The sequence below is a fragment of the Nesoenas mayeri genome, assembly GCF_963082525.1.
Source record: "Nesoenas mayeri genome assembly, chromosome: 3".
Classification (NCBI taxonomy): Eukaryota; Metazoa; Chordata; class Aves; order Columbiformes; family Columbidae; genus Nesoenas; species Nesoenas mayeri.
Window position 1 is genome coordinate 100,650,671 of NC_137544.1, and position 27,400 is coordinate 100,678,070.

The 27,400-nt window shown below is 46.8% G+C and overlaps 1 protein-coding gene across 3 annotated transcripts; it reads right to left on the reverse strand.

Moving 5' to 3' along the window:
• DUSP10 (dual specificity phosphatase 10) lies at nucleotides 1-27,194 on the reverse strand. Of its 3 annotated transcripts, none has more exons than XM_080340885.1 (4): nucleotides 27,103-27,194; nucleotides 24,506-25,345; nucleotides 4,207-4,584; nucleotides 1-1,215 (listed from the first exon to the last, which is right to left on the reverse strand). In XM_080340885.1, the coding sequence occupies exons 2-4, from the start codon at nucleotides 25,299-25,301 to the stop codon at nucleotides 950-952; spliced, it is 1,440 nt and encodes a 479-aa protein (XP_080197011.1). In that variant the 5' UTR covers nucleotides 25,302-25,345; nucleotides 27,103-27,194; the 3' UTR covers nucleotides 1-949. The 3 variants fall into 3 exon arrangements, with proteins under 3 accessions (XP_080197011.1, XP_080197012.1, XP_080197013.1); XM_080340886.1 differs by lacking the exon at nucleotides 27,103-27,194 and adding an exon at nucleotides 26,711-26,742; XM_080340887.1 differs by lacking the exon at nucleotides 27,103-27,194 and adding an exon at nucleotides 26,551-26,561.
• Between the last annotated feature and the right edge of the window lie 206 nt (nucleotides 27,195-27,400).

A 27,400-nucleotide genomic window follows, 5' to 3' on the forward strand; every position in this document is an offset into this window, starting at 1 on the left:
AATATTTTTAAATAAAACTTTGCTCGTTCTCGATTTTTGTACATTCTGATATACATATGTAACAAGGTTTATGGCACTGTAACCAGGATCAAAAATCATATAAAGGAACGAAATAATTGCTCTCATTTCTCCTTTCTGAACCAAGCCAGCTGCCATTGCACTATCAGACTCGAAAATCTATTATCTTATTATTAATGGGCAGCCAACTCTAATTCCTTTGAACACTCAAAACAAACCCCAAATTATTATTGCACAAGAAGCCAGTGAAGGCATATGGCATAGAATGATCAAAGTCCTTTACTGTTAAAACCTTACACCCCAAAATAGAAAAATAGAACTGGAACATGAAACACGCCAAATAAACTTTGTTTTTTTCCCTTGTCTAGTTTGAGTCAGGAGTGTGAAAAGTGCCTCGCAGCCTTTTTAAGCTGCTCCAATTTCCTTTGCATTGGTGAGCGTTTAGCTAGGTTATCCTTCACAAAGCCTTTGCAGAATGAAGGCCCTTATGTTTCACAGAGGTTTCTTCCTGCTTTGTTTTGGCTGTTCGTGTTTCATCTTCAAATTGGGTTTCTTCAGTCTATGAACCTGCACAGACTACTTAGCCATAAACTCTACAAGTAGCTGGAAAGGAGGGAAAAATAAAAAGAAAAAAAAAAAAGCCCAATATTTCTTCTTCTTCTGATTTTAAAAAGTACTTCTTTTGCTCTGATGCCTCCGTGCTCTGCCGGCATCTGGGAAGGAAATCACAACAGCATCCCAAACGCAGCAAAGTTCTTGGATCTCTTTTAAAAACCTTTCCTTACAAAAAAAGGTTTTTATTCACAAAAAGTTTGCCACAAAAACCCCCCTTGAAAGCTAAAAAGAAAAACCCACAACCCACCCGTCACTGCCCCAATCAGGTGAAGAATAGGTTAACCCCTTCATTGACCACCTTGTCGCAGCTTCGCTGTCACACGACAGTCTCTACGCCGATCAGCTTTGGTGTGAGGATTCGTGGCGTGACACCGTTGTTTAGATCTTCTTCGAACTCCAGTAACTGCCCCATAAAGTTAAGGTTAGGGGAAATAATTGGTCGTTTGCCTTTTACAAATTTATAGGCATCCGTCATGGTCATGCGCGTGTGCTTCATTAAGTACGCGATAACTATGGTGGCAGATCGGGAGACACCAGCCTGGCAGTGGATGAGGAGACCTTTTCCACACTGATGAGCTTCCTCTGGAAATGAGAAAGACAGAAGAAAGTAAGATTTTTGCCAGTTTGTAAAACAGAAAGCTCAGTGCACTGAAGTATAACTTAATGTGAGAAGTCCTTTTATTTGATTACAAAGCTACTCTTGAAATGAGCTTCAACAGGGCACTTTGCTGTGGTGCATCTACAAAAGCAGGAGCTGGATCCAGTGTAGACCTTAGCAAGACTTCAGTGTCAGCAAAGAGGCCTCAAATTCTGACTCCTCACTTGCCGCATATCAAGCTCCGTGTGCTTTGACTTGGTCACCTTCAGTAGTGTGAAAAAGGGATTTGCCATCCCCACCTCTTGGCAAATCGAGCACAGCATCACATTCTGCTGAGCGCTGCCCCTCCAGGGCTTTGTGCTATGAGTGGTGGGGAAAGGACGAGGTGAGGAGGGAGGGAAACGACAACACACATACACAGTCACACGCACACACAGGTTCTCAACCAAGTTACATCACTTAGAGGGATGCAACTTGGTCAGGATTTAGGGAGGACAGAGCCCTTGGAATTATGTGCTAATAGGACTCAAGAGTGAAGAGAGTCACTACCATACCCATACTCATCTCCCACAACTTGCTTTCAAAACAGGAGATAAAACTTTCAAGGGGTGACACTTGAATCTATTTATTTTGTTTTAATCCATAAGTGGAGCACAAATTTAGTTTGTGGATTTTGGCATGAATCCAACCCCACCAAGAGTATGGTTCATCCTGCCCCACATGTTCAACCTGTATTGTGAAAGCAGAAATGAAGCCAACTTCCCTCTAGACGTTTTTGCCAGTTAGTATTTCGAAAAGCTGAAACTCTCTTAACTCATTTTGACACATGTTCCTGAAGAAATGTTGATGATTCCACTTCCTATGGCTCTAGTCTTACCTAAACCTGGGTTTCGTCATGGTTTGGTTTTTTTTTCAGACGTATTTAAAGAAACATAGGCCAACGATCTGCTATTCAAACATTTCCAAATCTCAAATGCAATTTAAAGTTTACCCTGAGGAAGGGAAAGCTTTGAATAGTTACTTCCCCAGCTGGCTAAATTTGCTGTGGAAAAGAAACTCTCAATGGAGAAATATTTGTTTATTAAAAACAAAGACAGACCCTCAAGCTGTAATTACTAAAAAGGAAAGTAAAATGGGCTTTGAAACACTTTCTAAACCTTTTTCAGAGCAAGGCTGCTTTCTCTGCCCTTGGTAAGGTCATCAGCCAAATGCTCTCTTTTAGTGGTTTGGAGAGTTCTAATCCTGCACATCTTAGGGATGCTGGGTGCACAAACCTCCCTCCCAGTCCCACAGGACCTCAGAGCTCTGATGCTTCTTCAGGTAATCTTAGCCTACTGCATCTCCCCATCTTGATGAACTCAAAGTTTAAAGTTTTACTGGATTTCTTGATGCATCTTTTCCTCCCAAAGAATCAAAGTGAGGTTCCCTCTCCCTTGCCCTCAAAGAGGGGCATTCACCTTGCCATTCATCAGCAGTCTGCAGAGCTGACAGCACTACTGGTACAGCCGGGGTTGGGTTAGGAACACTAAGGAAAAACTGGCTTTAAGTAGAGGTCCTTCAGTCCTCAACACTGTAGAGGACAAGCCCAAGGGCTTCTGGCAGAAGCTCGAAGCAGCAAGACTCACTCAAGCTTTAATGCTGCACTCCATCCAAACCGCAGCATAAGCAGTGATTTGCCTATGCACCTTCATGGAAGTCACATGGCTCTTGCCAACCCACGCACAGATGGACAAGGCTGAAGAGCTGTCTCCTTCTGAACAGCAAGAACCTGCCCAGGCAGACAGCACAGACACATGTTTGGAAGAATACACTGAGTTGGGACCTCCTGCCCTGGGCCCCAGGGCCATGACTGGTGCCCAGTCCTTCTCAAGCCCAGGAGCAACCCCACAGAGCCAGCCCAAGCAGGCTTAGGGTTCAGAGGAGCCACATACCCACACCGTAACTCAAAGGCCACAAACACCATTCGAGGGTAGGGAGAAAGACAGCTCTGTGCCCACTTCAACAAGTCCACCTAGGCTGTGTCACAGCACAGAACTCCCCATTGTCTCATCTACCACTATTGAGCTTGAAGTATTGGAAATGAGACAAGCCCAGCCTCAGCATGAGAAAAAGAATTATACATCATTTGTGCCCCCCTCCAGCATATTCCAGAAAACCTCTCAGGACACATACTCAGGTTACAAAAGGCATGGCAGGGAGCTGTGCCCAGAAAGAGGCAAGAGAAGGCCCTCAAAAAGCTTTCAGTATCCTGTGTTGATGCCCTCACTGACCAGTCCTGCCAAAAGAGGCCATCTGGCTCTAGACTAAATGACCAAACAGAGCTGAATATACCCTAAAACACGGTTGAGGGTTGTGCTGTGTGGATTGTAGAGTTTCAGAGCAACGTGGGCAATGTTGCTGGGCTGTTTCTTCTGCAGCCTCCCCAACACCAGATGGAGCTGCATGTCTGTGGTCAACTCTCACACAGCCTACAGGGTTTTGAGGCTTATTAATACAAGTTTTCATCACTATCTACTTATAACTTTAGACTGTATGTGTGGATAAATCTAAGAGTAGGACAAGTGAAGTGCGAAAGTTTGTCAATTTTCTCATGAAATTAAGTTAGGAAAGACTCAGCCATGATTAACAATAATTACTATGAAAAGTTGGCTGGAAGCCACTGTGGAGACTAGGAATCCAAAAGAATAGAGAAGAAGGGGTGACACCACTCTCAGTTTTGTGGAGTTTCCTGAATTTCAAGGCCTAGAGGCTAGCACCACTATCAATGGATAAAATTGTACCGCCAGGCTACTTAACTGGATGCACTAGAGATGAGAATAAGTAGAAACATGAGATGCTCAGCATTTCTGACAACCTGAACAGAAGTAAATAAGGCCTTACATGGCCTTCAGGGTAGTTAGCAAAGCATAAAATTCACTTCAGATTCTTATAACAGGTAAAAAAATACAGGAGTATTTCCAGTCAAGGGTAATTACCAATGAACTCAAAAGCCTCTTCAAAATACTGCCTGAGATTCTGCTTGTTGCTGTCAGTGGCCGGGAGCCGCTTGTAGTTGAACAAGCCTTTCTCGTAGTGGTACAGGGGCAGGTGGGTGGTCACATTGATCACGTAGCCGATGTTCAACCTCTGCATTTTCTCCAAGTCCTGAGCATCATGCTCGTTTCCGAGGAAGAGGAAGGGCAGGATGGGGGTGAGCTCAGCGTTCTCTATGTCCGGCGTGGTGGGGATGGACTGAGGTAGCGTGGGGGGCACAGCGGACGCGCCGCCCCCTCCTCCCCCCTCTGGGCACTCTTGCAGCTGGAGGGAGTTATCACAGAGGTTTTCGTGGTTCTGCTTGAAACCGCTGAGTCCTCCTGGGAAGAGAGACCAAGCAGATATTTTGGTTACACACCCCAAGGTCAGTGATGCTTTGGACCTACCTTTCTTCACAGCACATGCTGATGCCACCAGGGCTGGAGCTGGTTCTATTGTCCCCACCGCCACAGCTATCACAGTGACTGATGGTGGGCATGGCCACCAACAGCAAGTGTGGCATGAACTGATGGCACACATTGCCTTCCCCTCCACAAAGCTGATGGTGCCAAGAAACAGGCTCACAAACATGTCTCTGAGCAACGTCAGCGTGCAGGGGCTGCCTCACCTACGAGCCCATGGGAGAAGGCAGAGAAGAGGAAAAAAAAAATAGACAAAAGGCATTTTTCCAAGATGGAGAACATTGCCAAAACTACGAGCAAACAGGCTCGCAGCACACCAGAACAGAGCGGTGAGCAAGATGGGACAGTCTTCCAGCTTTACCTGTTCACAGCAGATCCCCACACCGGGGGCATCCCCCCAGGGTATCCCCCACCCAACTCCCCCGGGCGGGGGCATTGCTCTGGGCATCGGTACATACGCATTTGTGCGGCCAGAAGAAAACCGCTCCTTGTAACCTAACGGCAATCAAGGTGCTCACATAACATGTGGCAAACAGTTCTTTTTCTGCCCCAGGTTGCCTGAAAATATCTAGCAAGAGTTATTTTTAGGACATTAATATGGATCGGGAAATGGTTCCAAGGGGGAGAGAGAAGCAATTTATTTTGGCTTGTGCCTCCCCTGGCTCTATTGCACATTTTGCTGACTTTTTCAAGCAGCATTTCCACCCCCCTTTTTTTTTCCTTCCCTCAGGAGGGCAGCTCCACAGAACTGGAGCAAGAAAAGCAGACCTTCTTTCTACACCTCATTCGGCAATTACATCAGCCCCAGGCTCCCCACCTGCCCAGTTTCCATAGCGATTACACAAAGCACACAATGACATCAGCTGGCATGACATCAGCTCTTTGAGCGCAAACAATACAAGAAGAACTACTTTGTGTAAGGCCTTTGGTCAGAGGCTGCGTTCCTGGGAGCCGCTGATGTAATGCTAACAGGTGGCTCCTCCAAAAGAAAAAGGCGGAAAGAGGAGAAACGCAGCCACATATTCCCCCCCTGCCTCGCCCGCAAAAAAGCGCACGTTTGTGTTGTACTGGGATGCTTGGAGTCATGCAACGCATTGAGACGGGCCAAGTGTTCAGACTCAATTGCACTTTGTTAAATGCAAGCCAAAAAGAAAAAAATATCCCAGGAAGGGGGAGAGCTACGCTGAAGTTACTAGAAAGAGCTACACTAGCCAAAATTAATGCTGAACGTCACCATCCCAGTAATGTTATTTTTAAAAATAGAAAAAAAAAGAGGTTATTTGTCTTTTACACGTTCTTTCACCATGATCTAGCACAGGAAGATTTTAGAAGAGAGCAAAACAAGCTGTCACACGGGCTCTGGATCAGACACAGCAATGGGCTTCGATGCCTACGTGTTGAGTACTGCAGCTCCAAATGTCCATGTGCCTGTCCATAGGGTGGGACCCACTCAGGGCCATCTCTGTGCCCGACACAGCACTCAATGAGCACGACAAGTACTGAGCAGGTTACAACCATCTGAGCGCCTCTAATACAAGTGCCCTTTTGAATGTCCAGACTTCTGTCCTTCACATGCTGCTAGTGACTAATCTTCCCAGAAACCCTTGAATTGCCCACAAAACACAGAGTATTCCCACTGCCTACAGGATACAGAGCAAACAGATCTGCCTCTCACTAAGTTGTTACAACAGGGGAGCAGATAGAAGTACGAAAAATGACAAAAAAAACCTGAGCTTGACTGCCAACCACAGCACCTGACCTTGACAGGGTCTGAGAAGTCATCTCAGTCTGCTCAAGGAAACAAACAAGACTATGGTCCCCAAGCTAAAATGTCTGAAGTCCCCTCCAAACCAACAGCCCTGCTTAGAGTCTGAGCTAAAGACTAAGCCCTAGCCCACGTCCCCATCCTTCTGTATAGGCAAGCAATCCATTCAGCTTAAACATTAAGCAATAACCAGAGCACACTTGGATTCCAAAGAAAACCCCTGAAAAAGATCAGTTGCTCTAGTGACTCCAGAGCCAACACTCACTTTCCACATCTCCTGCAGCCCTCTGGGAGTAAGTGGCCATAGGCAGGGGTAGCTTCATCCCTCAGGTGCAGATACACTGATGGTGTGGAGACACCATCCTGCTCCACCAGCTGCCTTGTAAGAGACAGCAGAGCTGGAGAGTCTACAGCAAGCTCTTTCCTCACCACCTATGTTCTCCTTCTGGGGCCTCTGCCTGCCCTGTTGGCCAGAAGACACCATTACTCCTGTTACCAACTCTTACTCAGTGTGAGCTTTGGTCCAGCAGATGAGAACAGGAAGGACAACAAACCATTACATTGTGCAGAGCTCCTCTGTTATCACTGAATCCAGAAGAGATCAAAGGGTATAGGGCAATCCTCATCACTCCAGCAGGAGTATCAGGTCAAAGGATGGGAAAGCAACCCCAGATATGCCACGTGGAAGATGCCAAAACAAGTGTAGCACCCAAGCATACAATAGCCTCACCCACAATCTCTTTCCTGACATTTGCCAGTGAAGAGGTCATCTTTCGTAATGTCAGTTCACATACCACTTTTTTCTTGTTCTCTTCCCTCATGTGGGTAGGGAGCTAAAAAGTCAGTTCAAGCAATATTGAAAGTACTGTACCCAAGCAGCTCTCAGAGCAAAAGTCCCTGAAACAACATGTTACTGTGAAGAGGATTACTAACCTGACAGGCTCAGAGACGTGAGCAAGGGAGGCCTGGATGAGAACACTGGTACCCAGAACGGAAGCAGCAAGATGCAGTCACGCAGGGAAGCTGAGCTCTGAAGCCAGCAGCAGGAGCTTAGCTTAGATCTGCACAGCCATACAAGTCACACAGGTCCCAAAACACGATCCAGACACTTCATGAGGGTTGTTTCCTTAATCTACTCCCACCATGCTCACCACAGACAATCCTTCCTCCTAGCTGATTTATGAGGCACTAGTGTAATTTAAGTGGAGCTCATGCATGCATAATGCTCAGGTTTTTCCAAAGTTTGAGACTACTTCCCAAAAAAGGTCCAAGCAAAGTTCATTATGACCAGTCAGAAAGAGTCTAAGAGGGATGGGCTTCCCACATGAAGGTAAATACAACATACAAGGTATTCAAGTGCATCTGTACTCCTTTGTCAAGCAGCTGCTATACCAGCATATAAAGCCTTTGTGCAGTGGGAGAGAACATGGTGTAAGCAGAGAGGAAACCAACACATAGCTACTGCAAGCCTAGTCCAAAGAGTTGATTTATTAAACTCAGCAATGACCAAGACATATCACTGCTACTGACAGCAACTCCAGATGACAAGGAAGCTCAAGGCATGGATGCAGAGACTCTACTCATGGTTGTAACAGAAGCTGCTTGGTGGTTGAAGCTGCTCAGGCCTTCCCAAAGCTAGGGCATGAAGGAAGCACTACAGAAGGCAGTAACAGGGGTGTGGAGAAGCACAACTTGGTAGAAGCCTAAAAGCATAAAAGTAAGCTGTATTTTAAAAGCAGCTTTCCAGCTGCTATTTGTAATACACAAAAAGCCTTCACTATATAAAGGCAGCCTAAACAGAGAGGCAATAACATAATGTATCTACCAGGAAAGACCCGTAGCATGCACAGCAGTGTGGTCTGAACGATGGCCACAAAGTCTTGACTCAGCTGTGTTGCCACCTTCGGTGACAAACCAAAATGCCAGCAGCAAGATAAGCCACCAACATTTACTTCTACAGAATGTCATGCTTGTAACCTGTCTCTTCTAGCTTTAAACATACCACAGAGCTTTAATAACCAAAGCACAGCAAAAAGCCTGAACCGCCCCAGCCAGTTTGATGCAGCCCACGCATGGATGCTGAGAACATGCCAAGTGCTTTTGTGCACGCTCTGCTCCAAAACAGCTGCCGGGCAGGCTGTCAGGCAGCTGAACATACCCAAGTCCCAATGAAGATGGACATGCAAAAATGCCCAGCGCAGTGGGGAAGCCAAGGTATTTCTTCCATAGGAAGATGAATCAATGAAGCACGACCCTTCACAGCAGATGGTCTTGCCTACGATCTAGTGGAACACAACAGAAGATCGAGGGCTTTTGCTCACCACTGATGCAAGAACCAGATACGTTTGCAGTTATCACTGTGTGACATCTTCCAACATCCTGCCCTGCCAGAACAGTTAGTGAGCGACAACAGACTTCAGATTGTACAAGACCTCAAAACTTTGAGTAAGTCTCAAGTCAGCATTGTATGTGCTCCAGCTATTTACGCTTGTTTGTTCAAGTTCTTCGCAGTCATCTGCCCATCAATATCTCACTTAATGCTCCTCAAAACCTCCTGCTGAGCAGCACCCGGGCAGCAGCTGCACACAGATTTCTCAGCTCCAAAGCCACCCAGGAGCCCAGGGCTTGCACCAGCACCAAGAGGCCAGGTGAGCAGCTGGATAAGAGCCAGAGCAGCTCCGAACAAATAAAAAAAAGACAAGCAGTATGGTGCTTGCATAAAAACCATGCCAAACAGGGCGCCTGTCATTTACCATCGGAAGAGGGCAAACACAGTGCAAATAGGCACAAAAGGTACGGCAGAAACTAGGCAACCAGCTTTTACGAGGGACCATGACCTTGCAATAGAAACACTAATCTTCAAAGAAAGCAAGGAAAAACAAACCTTACCTACACATATTTTATTTTTACGATTTTTTTTCCTAAGAGAAGATTGAGAATTAAAGTATCAGTAGCACAGTAACACCTGCCCTCTTTCTCTGTGTCTCCTTTGGCACCTCTTTCAACTGTCGCTGCTGTTCTATGGATGCGTGACTATAAACAAACCAGGATGTGGGTTTACAATATGTTTTGGTAATTTGCAATAAGTTTCCTATCTGGAAACAGGCTCTTGCCCCACAGTAAAGGGATTAAGTGACCTTGTTCCCCCTATAGCAAGAGAGTATACAGAGAGGCAGTCACCATGAAATACCCTCACCATAAAGCAATACCTTTGCATTACCTCATCGGCAAGGCCATACTTTGTTCTGAGCGGGGCAGGTACTGGGTGTTCCCGTTACAATTACAAACAGGAACATATTTTTATACATGACAGACTGCAGATGCGGGATCCACATTTAGACAGAACACGTGGTCCTGGGAGACAAACAGACCTTTTATGCAGCTTTCAAAGCCGTCCAGGCAGATTTCTGGATCTGCTCATCCTCGATTACAATACCACAAAGCCATCTCAAAAAAAAAAACCCACCACCCCACCCCACATGCACACATGCGCAAAAAGAACAGAAATCCCAAGACACTGTGAAGGATCAGCAGAAGGGATGTTCAGGTGTAACTTCCCCTACTCTTGAATTGCTGGGCTCTCGTGGTGGGGAACAGCAGAAAATTCAGCAATACTGGGGTTCTGGCCACCAAAAACTTCACTCACTCAGGAAGAAAGCCAAGTTTTAAAACACTCACTTGGTATGTACCCTGTCAGTACCAATACAGCAAACCAAGCTCCTGTGACAGCGTTTGAGTGTGTTTAAGGTCAAAATGTTACAGCTATAATTTGGGGCACAGGATGGAGACATTCAGAAAATTGGTGTATATCTGTTTAAGATGACGCTTCAAATTTGTGCAAGTACAGCCTGTTCCTTTAAACCTGTGACCTCATTTATTTACATTACTGCAAAAAAGCACTGCCAGAAGCAACAGCTGATGACAGTCTCATGTATTTTTCCACTAAGACAACAATTAAACTGCTCCTGTGTTATTAATGAACAGATGACTTTGTGTCAAGTTGATTCAAAGTGCAGGATGCCTCAAGGTCAAGCAAATGTGACTGGCACGTAAAAATAGAGGCCAGGTACTGCCAGCTGCTTCACCCACTTGGTGTTGCACCCTTTTCCCACCCATGCAGGAAAGTCTGGGGCACCAGGGCCACCCCTGTGCCGTGCCACCAGCGGTGCCCAGAGGTCCTGCTGCAGGGTGGCATGTTGGTGCTGAGCCACCCCTGCTTTATTGCCAGCGTTCAGGCAGCTCCTGCTCCACAGCAGGTCATGCTGTGGACTGTAGCACCATGCTTGAGTGAGATGCACTTACCTTTGAGCACCATGCTTACCTTCTTTCATTAACATCACATTTTCTTCCCCTTTGGCTCAGGTTACCATCCCTATGGGCAGGCAGCATCACTTTCCCTGTGCTGACCTTCACATGACAGCTTTACAGAGGGCTGAAGCTAGGCGAGCTTATTTGGAGACAGGGTCTTGTCCCCAGGTCACAGGTCTACGGGAGAGCTGCTTTCCCATGGAAGAAGAACCAGTGAGCACAGATGTACCACTCCCCATCTGACACAGGTTCACTTTTCGCAACAAATTCATCACAGCTTGCTTGCTTCCACCAAGGAAAAAACGAGCTGTACAGGCTGAAGCAGAATTCAGCCCATATAGGCCAGATCTATGCTCAGGATGTGGACAACCACCCAGACCATCTTTCCATACCACTGACCAACACAGCCATATCTACAGAAGTTTATGGCTGTGCACAAATGATCTTGTATATAGGTCATAATCAAATTTAAAGCCCACTACCTTATCTCCAACACCACTAGATGCTATAGAGTAAGCAAAAGAAAGAGGAAAGTCCTCAACTCTCCATATTTCTTATGCAGTACTCAGCCCCAAGCAGGGGCAGGTCTACTGGGTACCGAAGGCACTATCAGGGAGGGCATGGAAGACACTGGGGGTGCACCCATAGAGCACATGAGCTAAAATCACCTTGTAGTGGAAGATCTGGCCACCACACTCTCCCACAGCTGTTGCTGGCACCATCTCAGCCATAGCAAAGAGGGCTCATGGTCCACACTGGGGATCATTCTCTGTTCATCCTGAGGTACTGAAGAAGGGATGCCCAGATTTCCTAAACACCACAAGACAGCCACTTTCCTTGTCCACACAGGGCTCCAGTCACTGTGGCAAAGAACTGTGCTTCCCTCATCTCTTCTAGAACAACAGGGCTAATCCAAGCAGGTCATTGTAGAGGTGTTCCCACTCTGAGACAGATGTCCTCCTCACCACAGCTGCTGCTGAGCAGCATTCAGGGCTTGCCCTCACTGCTGTAGAAAGCTCAGCATGGTTGAAAATATTGTATTTGGCGCACACAGCGGGAAGCTGAGATGAGAAAGGCAACTCCCTTCTGTCAGAAGGGGTGGGGACCTATCAGACCACACTCACCCAGGTGACATTAGTAGCTGTTCCTTTGATTTCAAGGAAGTTGTGGATTGTTTTTTTCCTTCTTTGTTTGTTTTTCAAACACTGGAGGGAGATTTATGTGAGGTTAAGCCCACAACAGAGGGGAGCCCATCATTCTGCAGTACAAGGAGACCACAGTGACACCAGGACTGCTTTACACATTACTATTCCTGCTGTTAAACAAAAGGGGGGGGGAAAATAAAAGAAAAATCCCATGCTTTTACAACAGAAGTATCCACATTTACATCAAGAATCTACATTGGCCCCCTCTTTTCCAAATATCAAAGGCACAACTGAAGGTTTTTCTACTTCTATTGCTACTAGCAAGTAGAATAGATCTGACTTTCTGGTCCTGCAAGCATATTTCTCACCTGTCTGCAGGAGGTTCAGAAGACCCATTGCAGGGTTTCTTTCCCTGTCACCCACACAGCATTCAGCAGCAGCCTTGCTGCAAAAGATTAAGCTTAAAACAAACAAAAAATAGCAAAAGTAAACATAGTTCACAATGCACAGCTTCCACCTCGATACACTCAATCTAATCTCGTGTCTCCCTCTAATCAAGCTGCCAACGGCACTTCAAAAAAAGGCAAAACCCCGCATTCTGGAGAATTTGCAAGGTCAGGTTTTTTCCATGTGGGAACTATCCTAAGAGGTCAGTTTGTAAACAAGTTCTGGCCTTGAGGAGTTACAACCACATCCTTGACACAATCTCTTTGAGGTCCCTTTAGAAGTCAAGAGCATGACGCCAGATAAAGAGGAAAGGTTTCCTGTCCACACTGCAGCACGTGCATGCGTGTTTGCATGTTATTTCCAATTTCATCTTGTTACGGCTCATGGCACTTGTCACAGTACATCCTCTCCCACTGCCCTTTGCCGTGCCTGGCTCATCAGCTTACGCACTTTGACACCAGGTATAGAGCAGCCAGCTGCCCTATGGACACGTCCCAGGAGAGAGGTCACAGAAAACCCCCTTCCCTGCCAGAGATGCTGGTTCTGCCCAGCCCCACTCAGCTCCTCCTGCCTCATCACCACTTGCTCTCAGCCACATTCTCACCACCAACGCCTTCTATACCTCAACACTCAGCTTGCTTCTTTCTGCCATCAGCTCTTGCCCCTTCACTTTTCCTCTTCTGAGCACAACCAAATCACATAATAGTTTGGGTTGGAAGGGACCTTCAAAGCTCATCCAGCCCAACCCCCTGCAATGAGCAGGGACATCTTCAACCAGATCAGGTTGCTCAGAGCTCCATCCAGCCTGGCCTGGAATGTCTCCAGGGATGGGGCATCTACCACCTCTCTGGGCAACCTGGGCCAGTGTTCCACCACCCTCATTGTAAAAAATTTCTTCCTCATGTCTAGCCTGAATCTCCCCTCCTTTAGTTTAAAACCATTACCCCTTGTCCTACTACAGTAGGCCCTGCTAAAAAGTCTGTCCCCATCTTTCTCATAGGCCCCTTTTAAGTACAATAAGGTCTCCCTGGAGCCTGCTCTTCTCCAGGCTGAAGAACCACAGATCATCCAAAATTAGTTCCAATTAAAAAGAAACTATATATACATATATATACATATATACATACATAAATATATTTGTCATGGTTTAACCCAAGCTAGCAATATAACCATAACAGCCACTCACTCAGTGCCCTCTCCAGGCCTCAAAATATTGGAGAGAATCTAAAGGGAAGAGAGAAACTTGGATTGAGATAAACACAGTTTAATAAAATAACAAAATAATAATACACTGCTAGTAAATATATAATAGAAACAGAATATAAAATAAAAGATAATCAATGCAATTCCTCAAAAACTCTGTCCACACCAAGCAGTCACTTCCAGGAAAGCAGCACCTGGTCCCAACAGCTGAATCCAAAGAGAGGAAAAAAAAATACAGGAAAGAGACAGAAAGGTCCAGAGGCCTCTGCAAATGGCAGGATGGCAAAAGGCTGAACTAATGAAAGTCCCAAACAGAACTCCCCCAGCTTTGACAAAAAGAGCAAAGAAGGTGAAGAAGCAAGAGGGCACTGGAAGATCCAGACCCTCCTTAAATCTGAAGCATGATGCTGATGGCACAGAATACTCTCATGGATCAGTCTGGATGTCAGTCAAGCTCTGCCCATCTCTGCCCCCCTTCCTCGATGCCTCACACCTGTGGGCAGAGCACTCAGAATGTCCTTGGTTCTCAAACCAGAGCAATTAAAAACATCAATTCTGTCCCAGGATGTTCTCTTGTTCTCAAACTGAGACCAAATAATGACTGTGCTACCTATGAAAAAGAAAGGTTTCTAACTGCATGAAGAACATTAACTCATTTTCAGCGAAACCAGCACAATATTATTTCAACCTGCTACTACATAACCTCTCTTGGGATTTCAGTTTGGGATTTTTGTCTTACACTTAGTTCTAACTCAGACCCTAACTTTTGGGCCCAGGCCACACATGCAAGTCCCACATATCCATTCCATACCTTACTCACCACCTTTTCCAAGAGATGTCACTAACTTCTGGACTACTTAGCAGCCTGTCAAGAAGCCACTGTGAATAGTTTCAGACCGTATCTCTGATATCAAGACAGTGGTTCCAGCTTGCAACTGGAAATGCCCCTATGTTGAGTAAATGAAGAATCTACACATTTGAAAGGAGGGAAAAAAAAAAAGTATTCACAGGAAAATAAAACACATGACAGTATCATTCAAAGAGCTGAGTTATCCTTGGGGAATGGTCAGGAAGGTGAAAGAAGACAAGGCCTGCTCTGGATTGGCATAAAGATTAAGCTATACAATAATACGATTAGGAACAAGACGAGAAACCACACATCCCAAACACACTACAGTGATGATTCTGTAGCGACAGATGAGGACTGGACTTACCCTCCCTGGAGGGCAAACATTTATAGCAGAAAGTCAAAATTAGACACATTACAACTTCTCATAGCAAAAGTATGCATTCCCATGGGGATGCAGGCTAACATGAAGTCCAATTAAATAGTCACTGGAAATGTCAGCGTAAACCCTGAAGGAATACATACTTCTACTGTGAAATGCTCCCACTGGAAATCATATTAACAAAAAGGTCATCAAGAAATGCTAAAGCTATGTACAAAGGAGGCAGGGGAAGTGAGGGGGGGGCGGGAGAGAAAAAACTATTTTAATGCAATAAAGATACCACAAAAGGTTTTATTTTGACAAAGAGCTACAAGGCTGTTTTCACAGACAGAGGTAGAGCAGATCAGATTTGCCCAAAACACCAGGTTTGGTTTATTTCTTAACCTGTTACCAGTTCTCTCACTGCCCATCGCCAGGTCCATCCCTCGAGCACCTGGCCCACTTGGCCTGGGGACAGCCAGGACACCAGCACAGCGCAGGGGGCTTTGGCTCAGCTCATCTGAAGAGGCAGAAGAGCCCTGGCACCGTGTCAGACATCTGTCATCCTGGATACGTAGGAGTGAACATTTCTGTTTTAATTCACGTGTTTTAGAGAACACTGACATTTTCATGTTTCTGCCCTTAAAAGGGTAGAGTGAATAAATGGATGGCTACCTCTTCAGGACAGGTTCTTTCTAACAACAGAGCAGGTTGCTTTGTTTCTGCCGAGGATAAGCACAGGCTTTTTTACAGTCCAAACCACTGCTTCTCCACATCAGAAACACCAGCAACATTTGCATCGATAGGAAAGGGAAACAGGGTGCTGATACACCACACCAGCAACTGGGAGTGCCATCCATCCCTGCTGGATCTAAACTCTTTCTAAAGTGAAGAGCTTCTGTGCTTTTGGCTAGAAATAATATCTAGCTCTGATTTGACACTTGCCAGCAAAGCAATTTCAAAGCACAAGAAGAAAACCCAGAGAAAGTAAAGGTTGCTCTCTTGACACATCCCAGTGCCACACTGTCCAAAAATAAAAGCAGCAAACTATTGGAAGTAGCATGGTGCAAGCCAGCCCCCACACTGTCAGAAACTTCTCAAATCGCAATCCTAATGGCCAAAGAAACAAGACTAGACCCTAAAACCCCCCAAAAGCAACAGAAAGTTGATGCAGTTTGTAGCCGTATATTCAAGAGAAGACCACCAAAAAAGACAGAGAGAGGGAGACAGATTTGCAGAATCCAGACCTAAATAGCAATCAAACAAGGAATCTCTTCAGCCAGCTTAAAACCAAGCTGGGTCTCTTTGTCTCCACAGGTGAGTTAACCCTAATGTTTCCCAGGAAGCATAAACACTGCGTTACCCCTCAGAGCTGTCATGCTGCCTTACAGAACTAGCACAAACACCTACAAACCCAAGATTAACCTCACGCTAATCAATCATTAAGTGGGTTTAGTACCTAAAATATGCCTGCAAATTCTAAGCAGTGGCAAAAGGCTTATTCTTAGTTTCCATCAACTGAACACAGTCTCATTACTTTGGCAGAGACCAAGAAGAATTAGAGCCCATCACCAACACAGTACAGGTCAACTGTTCCAATAATAGCTTTTGCTTTAAAACATTATTGGTCAACTGTTTTCATAAAGCTTAATGTCACACTTTGGTACAATAAACTAGAGACAATCAATTCACCCAATATGGCAGAAGTTTAGAAGTTATCTTCTTTTTTCCAAATCTCTAAGCCATTGTAAAAAAAAAATATATACATATGATAATTCACGTGTGGACAAGGAGTAACATTTCATCTACTTTTTATTACCTTTAATTAAAAGTGGTTCTTCTCTGTGGCAGCAAATTAAGTGGGAATTAACTCAGGCTCACTGTAGGCTTTCTAAAGCTAAAGCATAGTAAAAGAGGTGGAATCAACATGTTCACATCACTTTTAAAAAATTATTATTTATTTTTTCCAACTTCCTCGTTCAAAGCCATCACCTTAGAAACAGAGTGATGCACACATCCAAAGAAGCACCTAACCCTAGCTGAAACAGTGGCTCCCAAGCCTGCCCACCCACTGAGCACATTCATGTCCCCCTCAGCAGAAGGTGATGACAGATTTATAGTCACCCCAGACCCCTCCAGTGAGGACAGCCCAGCTCAGGGACACATGAGCTGGCTGGACCCCAGCCAAGGGAGCTGCGGGTGTAGCTGAGCTCAACAAGGCTCATGTTGCCCCAAGCAGCAGCAATCGGAGGCTCACTCCTTCAGGCCAAGAGGGGCTAGGTGGCAACCAGACTTAGAATCATAGAATCAAGGAATGATTTGCATTGGAAGGAACCTTAAAGATCATCTAGTTCCAACCCCCCTGCCATGGGAGGGACACGTTCCACCAGAACAGGTTGCTCAAAGCCCCATCCAACCTGGCCTTGAACACTTCCAGGGATGGGGCACCCACAGCTTCTCTGGGCAGCCTGTGCCAGCACCTCACCACCCTCCTGGTGAACAATTTATACCTTATATCTAATCTAGATCTACCCTCTTTCAGTTTAAAGCCATTATCCCTTGTCCTACCACAACCTACAAGATCCCAGTTGCTCCCCACAGCCTTGCTGGCTCAGGTCTCTCTGCATGCACTCCCCTGGGACATGCTCTTAGGGACACCACTAAAAACAAGTGCCAGGAGATCATAAGCTTTTGCCCCTTTTGGATCTTGGTTTCTTCACTGGAAGTGGAGCTTTCCTTTAGAAAAAAAGGTAACCTGCTCACCCAAGCAGAGAAAAACATGAAAATGAATTTTAAATTTTTAAGAGAACAAAAACACCCTGGGGGAAAATCAGAGCCTGCAGTTCAACACTTCAGCAAAGATGTGATGTTGGGGGAGGAGGGGAAGAGGGTGCTTGCAAGCCTCTCTCCAACTTTCTGCAACAGGCAGCTGTGGCATTCCAGGCACTGCTGTGACAGTGGATGAACCTGGATGAGCCACACTTAACACTGGTCACAACAAGAGAGACGAGATCAGCGTTACAAACAGCACAGAGGACAGGAAAAGAAAACACAGACAGATTAAAATGACTTGTCCAAGGCCTCACAAAAAGTCTGTTGTGTGTGCTCAGTCACAAAGGGAGAATAACCATTGAAGAGCCTTGGCTAAAGCTCCCCTGGCCCTGAGACTGCCCTGCTATCTAGGCACAGAATTATCCTTCTAGTCAGATTACCCCTTCTCTGTACCACATGCAAGATATGCTTCTCCCATCTCTCCTTCAAGTCCTAAAAAGCTGCTGCACAGGTCCAGAACCAAGTCAGAGACCACCTTCTGAAGAGACACATGCCCCTGGGGAAGCAACATCTTCCAGAGCAGGGGGAGACACACCAAAACCAACCTCCATTGGGCTGAGATGCTGCCAGATGTGAAGTTGTCTTAATCATAGATATTAATTGAAGCAAAGAGTTTCCTGTACTAAAAAGTCACAAGGCAGTTAAAAAAAACCCCAAAAAACAAAAAACCAAAACCAACCCTGCAGCTTCACTCCTGAAGCATTGATCAGTCACCCCACACAGAAACCATGAGCACCTAGGACTTACTAGCTGCAGAAATAACTCCACTAAACCCCTCGTGCTCACAGCAGCCCCCCTGTTCTGCCTCCACATGGGGTGCACTGAGAGGCACAGTCACGACTGGTGGCCAAAGCCAAAAGTGCTAGTGCACATGTGAGCTTTACCAACATCATCACCACCATTCATTGCATCAAGAGCAGGTAGGAGGCAGCCGCCTGGAAGACCTGCCAGCTGAAGCAGAAGCAAGCGCAATGCTCAAGACCTTTATCCAGCCTCCTCTTGACAGGGCTCTTTGCCAGCTCTGACTTTCAGGGGAGGAGGGGAAAGGTGATATCCACGATACCCATCACTCTTCTTCAAGCCCCAGGTCACCAAACACCTTTGTGGTAACAAGAACCTCAAAAAGAATTTTAATTTTTACAGTACAGAGGTGTTTTAAAAAACACTGAGGACAGATTCAGGTGAGTATCTAGAAACAAAGCTCCAGGCAAACAACTGCTCATGATAATCCAGGTCAGCCTTCTGATTTCTGTAGCCAGCGCTCTCACAGGCCCACCAGAGACTTCCCAACAAGGCCAAGGCACCACACACAATCTTATCTTACTTGTAAAGGGACAATGCATTACGTCATCTTCATAGATTACCACAATCTATTTCTTTAAACAGCCCCTGACTTCTCTAGTCCTGCAAGATCACACTGAATATTTGAGAAATAGTTCTCTCCTGGTTGGCTGGTAAACACGCAAAACAGAAAAATGCTAAGACTGTGTGCATGCTGCTCCGATTTATTGCATTTCTTCACTTCAGAGTTGCCTGCATAAATTTCTTTAAAAAATTATAATGTGGCTTTTTACAGAGTAAAGAAAGAGTCATAAGCTAAAGACAACGGCTGATCCCACACTTCAAAAGGCATTGTAAAGCCAAGGCAATCTCACTAAAAACTTTTGTGCTCTCAAGCGTAATAAAAACATTGGCTGCTGCTTTGGAAGAAAACAACCCATGTACAGGTCCTAAAAAAAAAAACCCCACCAAAAAAGTCTACCTATATTACTATATTAGTTAACATCCAGACACCACTCAGACCTCAAATACATCTATTCATCCACGCTGAGTCTCTCAAAAAGGCTGTGCTCACCTTAAGAATAAAAAGCCAGAAGACACAGCAACAAGCAACCCCATAACGATTTTTACTAGTGGAGTGTCTCACCTTTGACAGGGCAAGGGCGGCACACGAGGCATTGGGCTAATTATAACCTAAAGCCTGCCCACCAGGAACATTGCAGGGGATGTCCCCCCAGTTTACACAGAGCATGGGCCAGATTTTTCTTTACAAGCAGAGATACGTAACACTTTGCTTCTTGACCCGTAGTTTGGTTTCCAAAGGTCTAAGAAGCTACAGAGCTTAAAAAAAAAAAAAAACGCAACACAGCAAAAACCCCCATATATATATATAAAATATATAATCTTTCCTGTTCTTCTCTTTCCAAGGGAGTATCATTGCTTGGAAATGACAGTTAAAATATGACAGGCACTGTGGCAAGGCAGCACTTTGGACTCCCAGGTGCCACTGTCTGAGAGGAGATGCTACACATCCCATTCCTGTTGAACAGGCAAAGTTTACAGGTGCACTCCTCTGCAGAAATATCCCCCCTGGACTATAGAAAAGGCCGTGATCTCCGACCATATTACCCTAATTTATCTATATGCAAAGGGAATAGACACATACAATCAGTTTTTATGTGTTACAGCCAATGAGATTATCTGTTCCAGTGGAGAAACACATGCTTTTTAAACTCCAGCAATAAGAACCTGGAAACTGAAGGTAAAACCTCAGCCCTAACAGAGCCAGAAGTTTCTTCCCCAGTGACTGATGGGGCCAGATTTCCTCTACAGCACAGAAGGAACACAGTTTTAAACACACTGGAGGTTTCACATGCATTACTTAACACTTAAAAATACACATTTCTCCATTACAACCATGACCTAATCATTATTCAGTGGAGATCTCTGGTGGAAATAAGTGCCAGGCACGTGTTTTGTTGACCATTGCGTCAAGTTTCACTCTCAAACACACTTGTGCAGTGTAATCCCATTGGTACTTAAAATAACACCTACACAGTTAAGTTATATAATTAATAATAAAAAATAATTTCTTTGCAACAGATTATGACTAGGTCAAGTATTCCAAAGGCAGCTGATCATAGCATTTTGCACAAACATGGGACAACATAAATCAGGCACTTACTCCTTTTATAGGCATCTCGGTCCCTCTGTAGTTGTTTCAACTTTGCTGATATGTGACTTCGGTGTGGTAAGAGATCTGAAGCTATTCTTAGGCCATGGCAGAAAGCATGAAGTGGTTTGCTGGCAGGTCTTATACTCCCTGCTATAACAAGAGCAAGCCACTTCATTTATTTCCCTGTTATATGAGCAATGAGAAGACTGAAAGCCAGAGCATAAATAAGCGTCTCAGACCAGGAACAAGAACAGAGAAGCAACCAGTTGTTATCGCCACCAGCCTGTTCCTCCCCATCCCCCTTGTAGCAGTCCAGCTATCACTTTACAGATAGGAAAAAACAAAAGATTATTCACCAAATTACATTTTGCACCTCTGACTTCGTATTTGGTGTTTCCCTGCAGTCAAATACAAGAGCCTTTAAAAACTAAACACAAGATTTGGGGGGGTTCACAAGGCTCCTGCTGCTGGGGCTCAAAGGCAGAGGAGGACGGGCAGGATGAAGACAACACCACTACATACCAGCCAGGGAGACAAAGGCAACTCTTCGTGCCTTAAAAGCTGTCAACATTTCTTGACACAGAAGCTTCCATTTCTCATTTTTTGTTACATTTGTAGATTCAATTCAACTTGGAAAAGCAATGCTCACCTCCACACCTAAAAGTTTCATTCTGGGTAAAAATAATACTTTTAATCTGAATGCAAATCAATTTCCCACTTCCTATTTTTAGGTCCCAGCAGCAAACGCAAGCACACAAACCCCCAAGGCTCCGGGCCACTCTTGCTGTGAGCTGAGGTGCTCAGGGAAGGCAGAGATGGGTTTGCAGGAATAAACAAGGGGGCACAAGCCAGCCGAGGAGGAGCAGAGCTGCTGAGCCACCCAGGGCTGCACCACCACGCTCGCCCTCCCCAAATTCAGCAACAGCTTTGCCACTCGCCTCAAGCAGAAGGGACGCTTAGCTCACATCACTGGTTTTTCCTCCTCTCCTCCCAAAACTAAGCAAAACCACCAACAAAGAAGCATCCACAAAAAGGGAGGCCTTTAGGTTTCAGTAAGCATGCAACACCATGGTCTAACAAAAAGGTTTGTGGGTGCAGGGGGGGAAACATGACTTCTTCCTATTTTGTATACAAACAGGCTGAGCAGCAGCTTCAGCCCTGACAGATTAGGCTGCTAGAGGCTGTATGGTAGTGCTGTGAAGTACATGATTGTTTTTCTTTTTCCCCTTTTCATTTTGTAAAAATAGGGGAGTCATGCCTGTCTCAAATACTGTTGTGCCTTGTGAACAAAGAAATAACCAAATAGTTGCTTCTAAAGGGCTTAAATCAAAATTATGCAAATGTTGTATTTATGACCAAAAAAATGCTCTATGTTAAAGGAAGCAGCAACTAGTCATAGGAAGGGAAGAACAGAGGTCTTAAAATCTCCCTGTACCACAGCATACAAAACCCCCACACTGCCTTGTCACAGTGCTAGTTTATATATTAGTCTGCTACATTAAAAATAAAACAGGCCATCTCGTTTTAACTTGAGCCTAATAAGGTGTCCCATACATACATTTATCTATAGATCACAGTCCAGCCTTTGGAAACTGCACAAAGTTTCTCCGCTGCTTGAAAAGACTCAAGTACCTAAAACCTAAATGCACATGGGGCCACGTCACTGCCCCAGTGCGCTGTAAGCCAAAGCCGTAACTCAACCCTTGGCTTTGCCGATCAGATTCGCCCCACAACACGACACCCTGCCACGAAAACAGCAACGGGGCCGCGGGCTGACAGGCAGCACCAAACATGGAGAAGGTGGCACCGGATCAGGGGGACATAAACTTGGACGGCCAGGCTAGCAACCAGTGTTTGCAAACACAACACAGGGGATCAGATGGGCCGGCAATAACTTAGGGCCAGATTGCAGTGAGCCAGAGAAATGGCCCGAAATAACAAGTGGGGGCTAAGAGAGCTCTCCAGCTACCCCCCGGTTTCATTTCAGTGCCTGAACCCAGGGGTGTGCATGCACCAGCTCCTGGGCTGCTGAAGCATGATGGAAAAAACGCTATCTGACAAGTGAAACTAAATAACGAGCACCAGCACTGCTCCTCTGGCTCGGAAACTTAACCACAGCCTTCCTAAACGCTGCTTTATTCCATGCTCAACGCCATTCGACCCCAGTTCAAGCTCCACTTCAATGGAGGGGAGTTAGGGTGATGGGGAAGCTCCTGGTTACACATGCCCCAGGTGAAGTCTGCTCTGGCCCAGATGATCACTACAACCAAAAAGCAAAAGAATTTGGGCCTCCTCTGTTTTCTAGCACCCTTCTAGATCTGTTGGCAGAACGATCTGAGGAATGTGATTTCTGCTAAGCAGCTTTGAGGGAGATGCTAACAACTCCTCAGTGGCTGAAAGCCAAAAATGGCCCAAGGAACCCCACAAGCACTCAGTTAAACCCAGCACAGCAGCCAGGGGCAGCAACCAGCGCTGGAGGATGGGAGAAGGGGCTGCTCACAGGACCCAGCATCTCTGTGCTGCCCAACTACAGCCCTGTGGCTCCACCTCGGCCAAGGCCTCTTGCTTCAGGCACTGAAAAACTGCTAGTCTGAGGTCCACAGGCACTTCAATGTGTTCAGAGAAACACAGAGGGAAGACAACTTCAGTATCCCACTTCTCTAAGGACAGGAAGTCTTGCAGACTACAACCACATATCCAGTTGTAAGGGCTGTACGACAGAACAACTACAGCAAGAAACACAGAACTTCAGTTGTAACCTCACCTTCCAAAGAATCTCATTGGGTTTGTTTGGTTGGTTTTTGTTTTTAACACACAAAGGGCACCACCACAACCTGAGAGAATCAATAAGAGCCCACTGGGAGCCTGAAGCAAGTGCCAAAGTAAACCCAGCATGACCATACACTTGCTGTGAGCAAGAAGAAAGTTCAGTGCAATTTTAAGCTTCCACAAGATAAACCCAGAGGAGCATCTCATAGGACCCTTAGCTCCTGTAAAGCTACAAGACTACATAGAAGAAAGGGGATAAACTATTGGCCCAGTCCATCCATCTGCCATGTTGCACAGGTTAGAAGTAGTAAGCTGTACAGAAAAATTAAGTGAATTAAATATATACAGTATGAGACAAGCAACAAATCTTTCTGTAGTTTCTCCGTCCCACAGCCAGTGTCTGCCAACGGCATAACCACCCAAGCGAAGAGAGGTTCGAGCTAGAGGGCAACACTGTTATAAACAGGGGCTACAGAATCAAGTGAAGAAACGAAGTATCCTTGGATGCTGCCTTAATTGGTGGAGCTCATTTCCCCCAGAGCATTGAGGGATAGATCAACCACCACATTCAAACAGAAGCCTTTACAGGAAAACCATATACATATGTAAGTATGCATACATGTAAACGTAACACTTCCCGATCACCTTTCAGACAAAGTATCTCTCTCTCTCTCCATTATTCTGATCTCAGAACACCTGAGCAAGGCTTGACTGCTCCATGATGCAATGCCTCAGACCAAGTGGCCTCCCTCATCCTTCCTCCTCCCTTCTGCTTTCCCACTGCCCATCTCCAGCACCTCCAAGTTCAGTTCTATACAGACTAAAATAAGGCTGCTAAGTAAAGGTCAGTCTGATGAGCTAAAAGTGAAGTATACCCTCCTGGACCTCTGCCCCTTGGACTATAAATACTCAGAGAAGGCACTGGGGGAAATTCTTTGTCTGCACAGACAGACACCAGGAAGCGCATTTCCTCCTTCTTCCAGTTCCCACCCTCTCCGCTACTCAAGGACAACAGTCAGAGGAAAACAAGCATCTCCCCACTGCGTTCGTGGAAAACACTTGCTTTGCCATCAGTCACTCGAGGCATACAGGCCTGTCTAGAAACAAACAAATGCTTTGAAAATTCAACCATCAGCAAAGCTGACAGCAGAATCCACAGACTGCACAGCAGACCATGAGGTTACACACAGGCAAAGAGGAAGATTACCTTTTAGGACTAGGGGTTCCTTGCCTTCTCTCTTGAGTGACTCCAGCACTATGTGAAGTGGCTGGGAAGGCATTACTCTGCTTGGCTCATTGGTATTCTCATCATACACTATTATTTCTTTGGAAAAGATTCTCTTGAAGGAGTCCTTGCCTTCCCGGCAGGAGATCAAGTCCAAGACAGTGATCTTGCCCTGCTGGAGCCTTCTCCGGCTAATTTTGTCAGAACAGTTAATGTGGACAGCCCCTTGAATGTGGCTCTTATTATACTCCATGAACGGCCTGCAGTCAATGATGACAGGCCCTTGGTTCTGTTGGTGGCTCTTGCTGCATTTGGTCATCTTCTTCGCCAGATCATTGGGGTAAATTATTTTGATGCTGGCGAGTTGCTTGGTGGTGCCTGAGACTGGGCTCCCCACCCCGCCCAGCGGGCTCAAGCTGCCGGCGCTGTCATTGCTGTTGACCATTTGGCTGGCAGGGCAGGCGGTGGAGGCTCTGGTGCTGCTGGTGCTCGCTTGAGTTTGGGCCTGAGTGTCCTTGTCGTACGTTGCCACAGTGCAGCAACTGGCACTGCTGCATCCACAACTCAGGGAGCGCGCAGAGCCGTTGGATGAGGGCATATACGTGAGATTAGCAGTCTTTAGGGACACGACAGCTGCGCCGAGCAGACTGGAGTGGCTCTCACTGGCAGAAGAGGCAGATTCAAGATAGCTAGAGTCTAAACAAAGGTTAAGATCCTGAGGTCTCACCGGCCTCGAAAGTGCCACTACTACCCTGTCGTCTAAAGGAGATGGAGGCATGAGGAGGCTGAGCACTAGCAAGTTAGGAAGAACTCAAGATCACCCTGCAAAAGAGAAAAAGGGAAGGGGAAAAAAGAAGAAATAGGTGATGAAAACAGATCATGAAATCACACAAGCCTGCAGACACAGCAACTTACTTTGCCAACACCCATTACCCACAGGTAGCAAACTAACAACTCCTCCTGACAGTTATCAGCTCACAGTAGTTACTAAAAAACCATTTTGAGTCCTGCAGCAAAGACTTCAGCAATCTGCATTTGTGCACATGGCAGGCGGAATACACGCGACCAGCCTGGACTGTGCAGCGCTACCCAGGAGGAGGCATTTGTCTACATGCAGATGGTGCCGAGCTATTCCGAAACCCCAGGCACGCAACTGATAACGACAGAGGCACGTTCTCTTGTTCCCGTTGCTCACTGCATGGGGAGCAAGTACTGGGTTGACTCTGCTACTGGTAGGAACGCGCAGGAGCTGGATGTGTCAGTGGTGACATGCAACTTTTCCAGCAAGCTGGAATAAAACTAGCTTGTGAATAAGTTCTCCAAAACAGTTACACACTTAAACACATAAAGCTAAAAAACAAATAAACACAAAAAAACAAAGCCACAACTCAACAACAAAAAAAGACAAAACAAAACCCAAAAGCACACAGACAAAAAAAAACAACGAAAAACATAAACAAACAAACAAAAACATACCACCACCAAGCTAAACAGAAACCAGGAAAATTATGTTCTGGAGATCTTTACAAAAAGTAAGTTTACTCTTGCACTGCCATCCCCCCGCTGGAGAGGTTAATCCAGCCCCCGTTAAGCCCCCAGCTCCAGGCCCAGGAAGGGTGCTGCTCTCCAGCAGCCCCAGAGCAGTGGTTGTCTCCTGTCCAGCACATTTCACACCTTCTAGAAAGAGGGGTCCTCTCCACCCCGGCCAAGGTCACTGCCTGTCCAACTTGCCATTTGCTAGGAGACAGCACACAGGATTAGAAAAATCCCTCTTTCCACTCGGGAGAAAAGGAAAACAACAAAAGCAGAGCAACCTCAGGAAGCCCAGACAGTGCCTCCTCTTCTACAACAACTTTCAGAGCCGCTGAGGCTTTCGCTGGAAAACACATCCTAAAAGCAACTTCGCCAACTCCATCAAACCCCCAAAACCGAATGAGCGCTTGCAACACCCATTCTCCTCCCCATTCAGCCTTGCACCGGACCCGCCGACAACCGGCACGGAGATGCCCCATCCCGAGTAGTCAGACCTCCTCCCGAGGCGGCCCGCAAGACGCTTTCTCCCCATACACAACAGCCACCGGGGCAGACCCGTGGGCACCTCCGGAGCGAGGGAAGGTGCCGCCACCCACCCGCCCGGTGGCGGTGGAGCTCCGGGGGCCGGGCGGAGCGGCCCCGGCGGCGGCTCACCCGGGGAGGTTTTCCAGCCTCCTCTTGTCTTCCCGAACCTCCCTTCGCTCTTTTCGGCTGTTTAGGAAAAAGAAAGATAAACAAGCCCTGAGCGCCTTCGCCTGATGCAATTTTTAAAAAATTAAGTAAACGAGACAAATAACGCAGCTCCCCCAGCCAGGGACGGGAAGAACAGAAAAGCAGCAGAGAAGTGGGAAAACTGAAGTTTTACCCCCGAGCGCAGGCACCCGGGGCCGCCGCCACCGCCACCCTCGCGGCGGGCCGGGCCGAGCCGGTGCTCCGGGCCGAGCCGGTGCCCCCTGCGGCGGCAACCGTGCCCGGGCTCCCGCAGCCCCCGGCCCCCGCAAGGCGCCGCTTCGCTCCGCTCCCCGCTCCGCTCCGCCCGCACTCACCGGCGCGCTCCGGCCCGGTGCGTCGCGGCCCCGCGCGGCCGCCGCTGCGTCTCGCGCCCGCTGCCCCGCAGCCGCCCACCCCGCGACCCGCGTGCCGCCCGCACCATCCTCGTTACTTTCTCTTTTGCTACCGCGTAAATGTACGGCTCGGCGGGGGCGGGGCGGGCGGCGACGGGCGGCCCCGCTGGCCAATGGCCGCGCGGCGGCGGGCGGCGGGGCGGGGAAGGAGGCGTGGCCGGCCCGCGGGGCTCCGGGGCGGTGATGTCATCGGCAGCCAATCGGGAGGGCGCGGCGCCGG